Source organism: Phaethon aethereus (assembly GCF_964289735.1).
Source record: "Phaethon aethereus genome assembly, chromosome: 3".
In the NCBI taxonomy this organism is placed as follows: domain Eukaryota; kingdom Metazoa; phylum Chordata; class Aves; order Phaethontiformes; family Phaethontidae; genus Phaethon; species Phaethon aethereus.
The window spans coordinates 14,319,767-14,334,013 of record NC_138576.1 but is presented as its reverse complement, the minus strand read 5'-3'; the positions used below and the strand labels follow the sequence as shown (position 1 = coordinate 14,334,013).

At 36.1% G+C, this 14,247-nt stretch overlaps 1 protein-coding gene across 1 annotated transcript in view; it reads right to left on the bottom strand.

Annotated features, from left to right (window-relative positions):
- The window catches only part of NBAS (NBAS subunit of NRZ tethering complex), a gene marked incomplete at both ends in the record, with an annotated part of 185,312 nt that overhangs the window by 61,785 nt on the left and 109,280 nt on the right, over positions 1–14,247 (bottom strand). Inside the window, 3 exons of the mRNA XM_081997756.1 lie at positions 4,278–4,612; positions 6,428–6,678; positions 10,065–10,175. Coding sequence (XP_081853882.1) covers positions 4,278–4,612; positions 6,428–6,678; positions 10,065–10,175 — 697 coding nt within the window. The remainder of the gene's footprint in view (positions 1–4,277; positions 4,613–6,427; positions 6,679–10,064; positions 10,176–14,247) is intronic.

The following is a 14,247-nucleotide window of genomic DNA, read 5'->3' as shown; positions in this document are numbered from 1 at the left end:
AAGAAGCCAAGTAATTCAAAAGGTAATGTCTGAATGAAGTCATGCTATGCAAGAACACTACTAATACATTTCTTGTACATCTTCAGGCAATGTCACACCCTGCCTTTTTCCTTAGCATTTTATACAGTGTTAAGAAGTCAACCAGCCAGACAAAAGATACTGATTATTACTTTGAGCTTTTTTGTTAAACTGAGCCTTTTATACATTATCAAAAATGACATTTAAAGTCATTAAATTTGAAAGAGAAAATGATGCAGGTTAATCTCCAGGCATAATTTGGTGTGTGGTCAAAATGAGGACATTGAATTCCTGCTTAAGCAAGAAGAAAATAGTAAAAAAATTCCTCAGTCCTTCAATGTGTGAACTGAAGGTATTGATGACAAGTAAAGGACTTCACTTGTTTCAGTTACCACAAACACAACAGCAATATTGCATCCATCTCCACCTTCTTCAATTAAAGATGGATGCTGATACTGGATCCAAAGAAGAACTGTGATAATAATGGAAGAGCTGGGGAAAAAAGAAAACAAAACAACCCCCCAAATACACTAAAAAAACCCACCACAGAAAAAAACACCACACGTCAAAAGAAAAGCAGAAAACTTCCCAAGGTCAGTCCATTCTGTTTATCAAAGTCAAGTTTAAGTGGCCTCTGCTGAAGGTCTGACTGTGGAAGCAAACTTTGATGATTATGTCTTTAATCTAGCAGACAAAAGGTCTATAGGTAGAATTTCAAAATTAGATAAATTCAGTTTAGCAAAAAAGGAATTTTTAAAACGATAAACAGTGAATAATTAGCCTCTAGAGCAATCAAGGATTACTATGGATTCACAAATCACCTTTAACCTCTCAAAATTATAAAACATCTCTTACAGGATATGCTGCAGATCAAAAAATACTAAATTTTGGGAAGCAGTCTGATCTGCCTTATACAGAATATCCAGTACATTAACCATGTTACTTTGAGTCTATTATTTATTAAAGTCCCACTATGATACATCTCTGCTCACACAGTTTCCACCACCCAATGTCACCATTTCTCTGGATCTTTAAGGCTGTGGAACAGAATCTCATTTTCCAGGTCATAACTGATTTCTACTGACTGCAAGAAACATGGGAGGAGAGTATCTGATGAGATGATGAGCTCTTAGATGAACATGCAGGCACCTAAAACCTTGTCATACCCTACACTACACATCAGCATAACAACATTAATTGCCCTTTCACATGTGTAAACCTCCATCCATCTCTCCAATATAGACATTCTCTCGACTCCTTTGCCCAGTCAAGCACTGCTCATTCATCCACCTTTCCATTCAGTCATCACTGACTCAACTTATCAGAAAGTTAATTATCCTTCAATCTTCAATACTACCTCTTTCCTCTCAGATGTCCATTTACTAGCACAGAAGGAGCAATGATGAAATTAGCAGCTACAGCATCCTCACACAATGCAAATACAAACTATTTCTCTATGTGACCAGGAGGAAGATTCCATAATAAATCAGACCTCCAGGTACCCTCTCTTCTTTACCAATCTATGCTCCGTGCTGTAATTATTCTGACATTACACATAAATGGATTGTCTCATGCTAACACATGAAGTTTGAAAAAATAAAGTAAAAAGAAGGGTGAGTGGAAGGGGACAGGTGAAGAAGAGGGCCCCTGCCAAAGCCCAGCACCTCGCTATCTCACTGAGAAGTTACAGAAATCTGCACTAAATGCCTGTGCTTAAATTTCCTTTTGTACAATAATGCATTCTGCTCCCAGCTTCTCTGTCATATCAAGAAACAGCCAAGTAGAAGAGGTTTCCTATTGTTTTGCTAGCCCATCACCTGACTCTCTTTATAGCTGCTGCTACACTGAAACAGCGGGGGACAATCTTATGTCAGCTTCCTAAGTTCCCATGCCATAACAACAGCAAAGACAACGGTACCCTGGAACTTCAACTCATGCTACTTAGCCTACCTCCCATTACCCTTTATCCCTCAAGACTTTTCTTGATTATTTCTGACCATGAGGGGCTTTTAGATGATGATCCTGTTCCACAAGGATAAGGATGGAGTGCATTTTCTCATTGCCTCCCTAGACTATTTTCTCTCTCTTCAACCCCTCCATTGGAAATTTGGGAGGGTGTTGAAAGCGGTGTGTGTGCAGCAGTTACTTTTTGCCAAGAGGGAGGAGCCAATTCACCTCTCATAATTCCTAAAAAACCTACTTACACTATCTCACTTGATGCTTCTTCTCAAGGTCCATTTAAAAGAATACCACAAATTTTCTGTATGTGAGAAAGCTCAGATGTCTCAGTGACAGCACAGATTACTTCATGGTAATCACCATGGTTTTATGCAGTCCTTTACGTATATTAAATAGCAGTGCTTCCATGACATACAGAAACACACATCTGTTATAGGAATGGGAAACTGATATAATAAAGTCCTCGGCCATATAACTGGGCTGGTAAGAAAGATGAATTAGAGTTAAAGGAGTGACTGGATGACCAGCATGGCCTCAAACCATGACAAAATTTTAAGCAAAAGGGGCAAGACAAAAGGCAGCTTTTATGAAGCATTCTTCAAATCAAGGTTAGAGGAAAAATATCTCTGAGAAATAAGTTTTCAGGTTCTACAATGATAATTTTTCATAGTATTCTTCCACTTGAAAATTGGTTTGGATCCTGAAGCAAGACTGGTTGCATGCTGGCTAAACAGCTGTTGCATTCCCAAGCTCAGTTCAAGGGACATACTAAATGAGCTGATTTGATCAGCTGCTTCAAACACTTCTTGAGTTTCTTGACCAAAAAGCTGACAGATTTCTGCTACAAAGTTCTGCTTGGACACCAACCACAATAACCTTGTCCTCAGTATCTTCTTCCTGCTACTGCTACTCATCTTAAGAGTACAGAGAAATTGTATTAGAATCCTGAACAGAAATAAACAAATCAAAATAAAGTTTTGTGTTTCAAAACGGATACACAGTGGAGGCTATCCATCCTCTCCCTGCATCATTCATCTGCAAGAAATGAGAAATAATCTTGAAATGCCCAAGGTACATTAACAGCAAGAGTTTGAAGTAGTCACTAGTGACAATCATACATGAAGACGGTATTTCTTTCTCATTAGACAAGAGTCATCCCCTGGCTACCTCAGTCCAGGGTCACGTGTGGCAACTGAGATCTCAGGATGAGTGTCAGTCTTTCCTGATAAGCATGAAACACTCAGTACGCTTATGTGATAAAAAGGATCAAAACTACTAAAAAAACCAGTAGTTCTGTGGAACAGGCTTAAGAGACAGCTGATGGGACTAGTGATAAGATGTGTTGGACTATTAGTAGCATGACAGACAGCTTTTTATTTTCCCAGGATTTCAATCAATAGAAATTTTTTTTTCTCCAAATTCTGATATAGATACAGGTTAGATGGGTTCTAATAAATTTATACTAGTATTGTGTGAACACTAAAACAATATCCAAAAAGGGAACAAACAATACCTCATTGAACACAGTGAACAAACACCTGGAAAATAAGCAAATCCAGAATAGAGGAGAAAAAGACACAAAAACCCCACAAAATACCTCACCTTCATCATCTTTTCATTTCAGATTAAGTAAGTGAAGATATCTCAAGATCTTTTAATAAGGAAATATCTAAGAAATCTCATCTGTTTTTTGTGCTTCTCAGTAAAGACACACGAGAAAGCATGGGTAAAACTTTACGTTAGAAATATCCTCATAAGTAGGTTTCACTGGGCAAAAAGAAACTGCAGATCTGGTAGTAGATGTTACAGACATGAAAGCACGTTCTTTCAGTAACAGGCATTCAGCCAGATGGAGATTACAACAGAGTTTATCATTTATATTATTACAGTGCCTAGAAACCATATGTGTTGGCCCAGAACACCTCTCTGTGGAGCATCCTATTCCGAATGCAAAAGCCTGGTACTAGACACAAGTCTGCAGCACAATGAATTTTAGGATGAGCAGAAGTAAGATAAATAAATACACAAGAAGAGTATGTTATTCTCTGCTGAACCAGAATACAGGGACTTCAAGGTTCCATCAAAAACTCTCTTATCCACAGAGCTAACTCCTCTAACTGAATAAAAATCTTTTTGTGTAGTGGCAGGCATAAAAAGAGGAGGTAAGCAGAGGGAGGTAGGTTTATGAATTTAAAAATTGTAAAATGAAAAATGTAAAAATTTGCTGAGACTTTCTCCTTGATATCACATTCAACTGCGCCTCACCTGAGGCCTGAAATGCTTCAAATATATCTGCTTACCTTTGTGACAGCTTTGGAAGAAAAGGTAATTTCATCAATAAAAGTCACAATATCATCTGGATCAAGTCTATCCAAGTACTTTGAACACATATCATACGCATGTAGCCATTCATCCATGGCTTCTGGTATTTTTTTAATGAGATGGTGATCGCCATTCCAAAAAAGTTTTTGTAACCAGACAGCATAAATAGAGCTTGCTGACAGCATGCTGCCATCATTTTTAGGAATTTTGGGAGCCAGTTTGGAAATAGATAAGATATTTTGACTTGTAAGGATGGGCTCCAGTGTTTCCAGAGGGTTTTCATTTTCGTCTGTTAGCTTTTTGTAATTAAGACCTATTGACAAAAGGAGAAAGAGGCAAACAAAATACAAGTTATTCATCGTTAAATCTACTCAAACTCTGTATTTATGTGTAAACCATCAGTACCAAGACAGTACCTGCAGAACTAGAAAGACTACCCCATTTCCTTTTACAATCACACATACTGAAAGACTGGGGAGGAAGACAGGGTTGTATGTTGTTAACACTGGGATTTTATGATGTCCTGATGTGTGTGAAATCTCTCAATTGCTGGTACATATTTTAACATTATGTATCGATACAAGCTACAAAAGCAGATTCTCAAAGAAGCAAGAATATATGTATAGTAAATAGAATTCTGCTACTGTTTTAATTCAAATCCTAGAAAACCTCATGCACCTCAATACATAACTCTTCATTAATTAAAAAAAGATGTATTCTGATCATGTAACAATTGGCACTTACTACCCATCTCAGCAAAAATGCAAGGCACTAACCACAAGTAAACTAAGTAAGGTCAGCTAGAGCCAGGACATGTAGATCCATCTACATGAATATCTATCGAATACAAGAGTCCTGTTACTACTTTGGTTCCTACAGGAAGAAAACTCTTGCAAATTATTCTAGCAGTACAAAATATTTCTAGCAACAATACTGCTTTACTCTCTATGCATATAATTCCTAAGACAACTGACTTCTATTGCCGTGTGTTTCTTCATATACTTAGGGCCTGTAACATCTACAACGCTTTGATGTTGTTCCTTTTCTAGTATCTATAAACTACAGTGAACACTGAGAATTAATGGTGTAATACAATAGATTTACTTTTTTACCATACAAAGTGACTAATTTATGTCTGATGTATGGTCCCAAGACTTTTTTTTTGAGCAACACTTTAAAATAACTTTGAAGGCAAACAATAACTTCTTGATGTATTTTTCTTTGACAAGCACTGTAGAACTTGAGTGTTTAAACATATCACTAAGAACTGAAGGTAATCCCTCCTGCCAAAAAACATTAGTGCCTTTTTTCTTCCTGCAATACATAAATTCACATGCACAATCTCTCCAAATTCTGCAGCAAAGTTAGCGTGATACAGTGTCTGATGCACATGAGGTTCCAGTATTGAACAATTAACTCGTCCCCACAGCAGGTAATCCCATACCGTGTGTATTTTGCATTCTGAAACTGGATTGGAGTTATCCAGCTGAAATTTAATACTAATTAAATTTAAATGATAATACTTGACTAACAAGCAAATTGAAACTACTATTCAAAATTTCAGAGTGCTTTCCAGCAGCTCACTTTTATAGACATTGTCTGATAATGTAAGAGGACAAATAATGCTGTACTTCTGCAAAAGCAAAAGGTAACATCAAGCATAAAAAACAAAATAAAATTACTTCCTTTAAAACAAACAAACAAACAAAAATTTGCTTAAAGGTCCTGATATATTATGTAATTCAGACTTTTGAAAGGTAAACAGTCTTAAGTTCTTTGGGAATATTCATGTTAAATTTGCAGTGTTAAAAATTGTGCTCTAGGAGGTCTGTTTTTTTTCTTTAAAAATTCACTGTGACTCACTGCTAATAATTTTAACTTGCACCACCAATAGAGACCTGTTTTTAGCTATTTTTTGCTTGCTGTGATAAACTAAAATTCCAGTAATTCAAAGAGGAACTTACTATAGTAAGATATGACTAAACTACTAAATTACTTGCATTCATCTGATATGTTCATTGAAAAAAATTACCTGGAGAGTATAAACTAGATAAGCATAATCATGTCAACACTCACATAACAGAATAATAAATATAGCTATGAAGAAAAGAAACAGGAACTCTCCTACCTGGTGCAACTGCTTTGAATTTTTTCAGGAGTCGAATGTGAGTTTCAGGTTTAACAGCATGCTTCACCACTTCTGAGCAACCACAATTTTCAAGGAGTGTAAAATAATAAAGCAACCGCTGATGATCTCTACCTTCAATACTTGGGTAAACATATTTAACCATGTGTTCATGTAAGGTTTCAGGACTGGTTTTCAAAGTCTCAAAGAGGCCAAGACTTTGTGCTCTTTCTTCTATCTCCAGTGTCGATAACCTGTGTTTAGAAACAATTTTGGCTTTAAAGGCCTGAACATGCCATGAAAGATTCTTCAGCTGCACACTTGGAGACAAGACAATACGTGCCTTTAAGGTTCTTTGTTTAAGGTTCAACTTTGTAAGACATTTTAAAAGAGTAAATACTCATTCATAAATATTTAGATAGTTGTTACTCTCCATAAACAAAATCTAAAGATCTCTTGTATTTCCTAATCTTATCTGGTGAATTGGACATGCAGATTTCAGTGTCATGAATACTTGTGGGATTCAAAGCAGCACCTCAGGTGTCTAATTATAGCTATATGTAAATGTACCCATAGATCCAGAGCCTTTTGTACAAGAAGCCTTTTTTTTAAAAAACAAACGAACAAACACAGACAGACAAAACCCCCTGTGGCTGAAAAATACTACAAAATCCTATTCCCCAGCCAGAAGCTCTCCCAATCTATTACATTCCATTTTCTGTACTAGATGAGGACCTCCGCATGCTTTGAGAGATGTTATCACTGAAAATTGGCTCTTGCCCACTCGTTAATCTATTTGACACTATTATTCATGCTTAGCATATCTCATTTGACAGTTTTATCAAGTTGCTTCTCAAACTGTCACCCATGAAAACTTATGAAAATATCAGCAAGCCGTGGGTTGACCTCAGCCCGTCTCACTGCTTCAGTAAACTTTTTTCTTGACTCTTTTGAAAAGCATACATTAGCTCTTTCACAGCGTGAATTCAGACACCTCCAGCTGACTACATAAAAGATACCTGAGTGCAATCACTCCTTCTTTCTCAGCTGGGATAAAGATGGGTGCGTATCAAGGAAGACTTATCCTAGGTTTATACCTTTTCTCATCTGAAAGTTTTACCAAAAATCTGAGGAAAGAAGTCACCTATGGATGACTACCACCTTGATTGTGCCCAGAGTCCAATCATACACCATGCTAGGTAGTACATTTCACTTGGAAATTTGATGTCATCTAATGCCATTTGAATTTCTTAAACCTTTAAACTTGATTAAATTTGAACTTCAGTATCAATTTCTCCTATGTATAAATGCCCCACATAAATTAGTATTTCTCTTTGATATCCATGTAAAATATATCTCAGTTTCATTCCTAAAAATGACTTTCTTGCTGCAAATACCACAAACACAACCTTCCCTCAGTTTAAAAGGAAATTCTGATCTCTGAGGGAGAATAAGTTATTTTTGAGATATTTCTACATCTAGAACCTACTCCAGTCAGTTTGTTGAACTTCTAAGCATTATTTTAAGTCTCTAAATTCTTGTTATTTAAGTGTTCTACTATATTAATGGAAATAAGTACAGTATTAATGGAAATAAAGCATCATTCACTTTTTATGTGACAAAAGGTATATAAATAAGACAAAACAAGTCTTTTATATGTAAATAAAAGACAAAACAGACACTTAGAATGGACAAAATTAAGTAAATTAAATTATATTTAATGAAATTAAATATATAACTAAATTAAACTAAATTAAATTATACTGATAGGATCTGCAGAGGTTTGCTGTGTGTTTTTGGGGTGCAGGGGTGGAAGGGGAAGGTGGAAGGGTTCATTATGTTGCTCAGAAAGATTCTGGAATAATGGATTCTGTGACAGGCAAACATAACATTTTCTGAAATAATAAAATGTATTTCATAGATATTCAGTAATCAAATTTGATCATATTCTTCAACAGAAAAAATTAAATTTCCACTGAATTAAAAAAAAAAAATCTAAACCATTTTCATCAGACTCAAAATCACAGCATACCAGAAAAACACGTGATGCTTATTTGTCATCTAGTAATCAAAGAAACAGTTAATCTACACTATGTAAGTGCTTCTTTTGAGCTTCTCCCTACATAAAGTGTCTTATAGAAATACTGCATATTTGGTTTAAGAGATTAAGTCTTAGAATAAACTTCTTTTCAGTTCAGAATGAATGCATAATAAGGCATGCATTATTAATGCCATAATCCCAAGACTAAAATATACTGTAATGGCCATATGCTGTCAATCAACTTTAAAATGAGATTATGATACAACAAAAACACGCTCAGCAGCATATTAAACTATTATACATCAATTTTCAAGACTTTTTTGAATTTCATTAGGGAAAAGGTTGTTACTTCGTACTTCAGTGATTTCAGAATTCTATGAATACTAACTCATGGAGGACAAGAACAAAGAAAATGATAGAAAACTGTTGCAAAATACCTTAGGTAATATCCTAGTCCCAAAGAAGTCAGCTGGCTCTTTCACATTCACCCCAGTGTTGCCATATTTATACCCTGACTGTCTCTTTTGTTTAAAGCACTAAATAATTTAGCAGGATCAAAATTTAAAGGGTACTACTTCTCTGTTTTCGAAATCTCAGAATGTTATTTCATCTTCTCAGATCTTGCACCAACATCTATCAGGCTTTGATTTTTTAAGCCTCATGTTTTATAAAACATTTTAATGCTTTTTAATTAATAGTTGATGTTAAGAGAGGTACAAAGCTAAAGCTGCTTTCACAATTTAAAATTTGAAACAAACTAGACTAATCTGATCACATCCGTCAGAACAGTAGATAAGAGCTGCTGTATTACACAGGGGGCTCTACATCACTGTCATCCAAATGCACTATTCAAGTGCCTTAGTCTTTCATCGAATGATTTTGACATCTTGTCAGTCTGACAGACACCTTTTGCACACTGAAAGATGAATAAAGTTTGTTGTTGTGGGTTTTTTTTAATTAAAAAAAAAAAAAAAAGGCCCTGGAATCAACTTTGGAAAAGAAAAGAAAAGCATCCCTCCTCACCACACTCCCCACAAATGCCAGGTCTGGTCTGTCATATTCTTGTAGGCTAGAATAGTTCCAAAGAAATATTGTAAAAAAAGCATTTCTATAAAAAACTGAAACTGAGATGAACAAATGAATCGGAAGCTCCAATATATTTATTTCCTTTGCTATTATGTAGGAAAGAGATCAATAAATAGCAAAACTTTATTTTTAAATAAATAATTATATAAAAACTATACAGCTTCAGGACATATTCCAATGGACTGTAAAAAAACCTGTAAGATAAATTACTATCAGAAGAGAGCACTAAGCATTCAAAGCTGTGGAAACCTAAACACTGAAATGAAGTCCCAGGATACTTACAGGAATAATAAGACACATACGGACTTATAACCTTGCTTATAGCACCTATTTTTGTGTCTGGTTACAAAAGCATCACAAGAAAAAGACAAAAAAATTCACAAACTATCACATCACAAGAAATGTGAAACCATAAACCAAACTCTATCCCCAATATACTTCGATTTTCTCATAGGTTAGCACACATTCCTATGTAACAGAATCCTGTGTGAATTTGCAGGGGAGACCACTTACCCACTGTCTGTGAACAAGAATTCCAGATGGGTCATATAAACTTCCCAAAGTGGAACACTGTATCGCTGAGCCAAAGAAACAGCAATCTTGTAGACATTGTCTTCAAGTGTTCTTGTAGAGGAGAAGCAGGAAAGAAAACAAGGAAAAGTTACACTAAGCTCCTAGAGACATGACATGAAAATAAATATTTAACATTAAAGAAGTAATGATTTCTTTTTAGTATTTTTTTTAAATTCAAACTACAGAGGTGTTCTAAAGACAGACACCTCCTCGACATATACTTTGGTTCTCAATGACAGTTTCTGCTTAACCTTTGTGCTAAAGCAAAAACCTCGGTTTTCATTTAATTTCAATTACTAAGTGATAGAGGATGTAATGTGTCACAGTTAACATTTAATTGATATAGTTGCAACACCTACAGTCTTTTAGCACAACTGGTATGTAGGTCCTCAAAGTTCTTCCTAGAAATTCACAGACAGAAATACTCTTTAGTATTTGCAGACTAAAAGAAGGTGTGGAAATGTCCAGCTCCACTCTGTAAATGTCCAAGAAATATTAAAAGCTGGTTTTCTGCTATTGTATATCCCTTTAATAAAACAATAGATGGAGAATCTCTTAAGTGGTGAAAGCCTGAAGTTAATTCCATATTCATTTTTACCAATCCACTGAAGCTAGTATGGCTCAAATAGACAGACATGGGTTTTGTTTTTCTGCTGGTATAGGAGCAATACAGAACTATTAAGGTTGATGCAGGGTTTTTTGGGTTTTGTTTTTTGCTTTTGGTTTGTTTTTTTTCCGACAGTAATTCCAAGAAAAATACTATCTGTTTGTAATTACATCCTAACAGTCCTGTCACAAAACACTTCTTAAAAAATTAATTTAATGTAAATACTGCTGACCATACTGGTTTTGATTCTTTAATTAAAAAGTCACATGGGACAAAGAAAAAAGCCTTACCCAACATGAACTCTTACAAAATACAATTGCAACTGTCAGTAAATTAGTTTACAAAATTATATTAACATCACTCATCTACAGACTCATGTTAACTCCAAAAATTTAAGTGACCTTATCATATGTTTAACACCTTCCTTAGGTTCATTACATTGTTTTCTCTAATACTGGGGGGTAGGCGGGAGACTTTGTGAGGCAACTTTTAGTATAACATTTTCTATACCATCATCATTATCCATTTCTGACACTAAAAGGAAAGCAGAAAAACCCTACAGATTAGAGAGCACATCCTCCCAGTTCCTTTTTGTCATTTACCAAGATCTATACCATGTCTTGATCTACGCTAAACAAGGCTTACAGCTGAAGTCTACACTTTTCTCTCCACCCTAGGTGAGCAGCTGACACATCCATACAGCTCAACTCTGATTTTTAGATGCTCAATACAGCATATCATTACATTCCACTGTGATAGTTGCTACAGATATTGTAGAATTAAAGTAAGATATAGGATGCAGAGTAGAAAAGCAAAATGCCAAGAAAGAACATAATGCTGAAAAATCTTCACAACCAGCTATCAGAATAGCCTTTGCATTATAACTGTTGCTCTAATAGTTAAAAAACAAAACAGACCTCCCCAAAATAAAAAAATTCTTAGTTATGACAACCCCTGAAAAATATTAAGCACTTTACACAGAAAAAGATGTATGCAAATTAGAGGCAGACCACAAGCATTAACATTAAAATAAAGAAATGTATTTTAAGAATATATTTAAGAAGAAAGAAAGAAGAAAAAAAGAAAGAAAAAAAATCCTACACACTATCCTGTCTCTCCTGTTGCAATGACCATGGCACTTTCTCTCTGATTTTCCAGCACAACAAGGCTGCCTGTACCCACCCTCTTGAAACTAGGCTCAATACTTCAATGCAAACATCAGAACACTTTTTAACCCAGCAAGGAATGATGTATGTATAAGAGGATGGTGTTCTAAACTTTTTCAAAAATACTGAGTAAGAGTCATCTACTCTTTAAAGACAGATGCTCTTTTCTATTTTTTGACATTCAGGAGAAGTACCATGACAACACTACACTGTAAATTCCAGTTTGTGCAGGTTGTCATTCAGTACATGAAAGCAGATCTTTTTTTTAACCAGGGATACACAACAGCTGTTCCCAATTTACAACACATATGTAAACTTACATTCCTTTGCCTTTTCCAGAAATCATTTGATGTGCTGTCAACAAGTGGATTACTAGTTAAAGTGAAGGTGAAGACTGATGCACAGCGAGTATGCCACTGGCTAAGGGGAAGATAACAGAGGCTATTCAGGAAAAGGTACACTGGACTGATGAGGTTAAAGGCACTGCTCTGCAGGCTAGTCCTCAACGCTGATCTCCATACTTTCATTAATTAAAAAAAAAAAAAAGTACAATACATTCCTTATATCATCAATTCAGATACAGAGTATCTTGACAGAAGGAAAATATGATCTTTAGGAATGATCTAATAACCCTCTACTTAAAAAGTAAATACTACAACAACTTCTGAAGTGAGCAGTTCTGAGCTGAATGATGGAGCTACTGGAGCGAGTCCAGTGAAGGGTCACAACGATGATGAAGGGATGGGAGCATTGCTTGTATGAGGAAAGGCTGACAGAGCTGGGACTGTTTAGCTTAGAGAACAGAAGACTCAGGGGGGATCTAATCAATGTATAGAAACACCTGATGGGACAGTGCAAAGAGGAGAGAGACAAGCTCTCTTCAGTGGTGCCCAAGCTATTCATTGTCAAGATAATACTGACGAGACAATAACAAGTAGTTGTCACACAATGAAAAGCTGAAAAAATGGCCATTGCCTTGGAAAGGACCTCTAAACTCATGGGGGGGGGGGGGGTGTCTTCTGTGGTTTTTTTTGTTGTGGTTTTTTTTGTTGCTGTTGTTGCACACCTCTTTTCATGCCCAGCCCTAACTGCCTGTCTCCGTGAGCCTGAAGCCTGCCAGAGAAACGCCCGCTGAAGGCTCAGGTGTGGGCACAGTCTGGGTGTATTGCCTGTGCCTTGTTGCACAGGAATGACTTGGTTTTGCACTGGTGCGAAAACAAAGTCAGAAGCAGTTCTTGTGCATGGCTCTTCGCCACCCTGCCTGTGTGCTGGTATTCATTGCGAAAGTACCAATAAATACGCCTGTGAAGGTACCAAAACATGCCTGTGCAGTAGCGTTCAGCTGGGGTTTTGCTGCCTATCTTCAAGCTCACAGAAATTAACATTTGGCAGCTTCTATCTTGTTCTCTAAAACCACTGTTGTATCATCCATGTGCATGTGTTTGCTCACAATCGCTGTCTTCAACATTTTCTGTTGACATCAATCAACTACAAAGCATTAGAACCACCATCGGATTCAATCATAATAACGGGAAATGAGATCCACTCTTCCAGTTGCCTGTCCTCAAAAAACGTTTTCTTGGTTTTGTTTTTTTTTTTTTTAAATCCAACTTGGAGAAGTAAAATGAAAATTTAAGCCAAGAGCCTTTAGTTTCCTCTCATGTTTGAAGCAGGAAAATGAGATGGAAGGCTACAGCTGTGTGTTAAGTTCTGCAGCAGCAATGCATCACGGAGAAAAGGCTGTGTCTATACTGGCAACAGAGCAGAGCAGTATAGCAGAAGCATACACAATGGTTCAGAAGCTCATGTCACTAATAAAAGCTTAAGTATATTCAACGTAGTTTTGTATAGAACCTTCTGGTTTAGTCTACTGGAAAGGGACCTAGTTCATATGGACCAAAATCATTCTGAGAAACCAATAAGCACAAGCTAAGTTATGAAATTCAAATTGCTTAATAATTGCACAATTTTTCTAAAAAATCTAAAATAAGTATTTCAGATTGGTGACATAAGACAAGGAAGAAATTACTATTAAATCATTTAAGTCAACTTCTGATGTCAACATTTTAAGAGAAGCAGTGAAGGGCTGAAGACCTCAGAGCAGGTGAATGAAGAAAAGAAAAAAAAAAAGCCACCCAAAAACTGGACTCCAGTAAAAGAAGAATTTAGAAACCTTATACACCACAGCTGGCCTGAACTACACAGGACTTCACCTGATTACTCAAGAATTCCCATTCAGTCTTACTCTAGTTTCCCTAATTCCTTTTGAGATACATTCTGGCTCTATTTTGCCCAAATAAATTGTTAACTGCTAGAGAACTAACCTTGGTTAAGTCTGTGAGGCACCCAG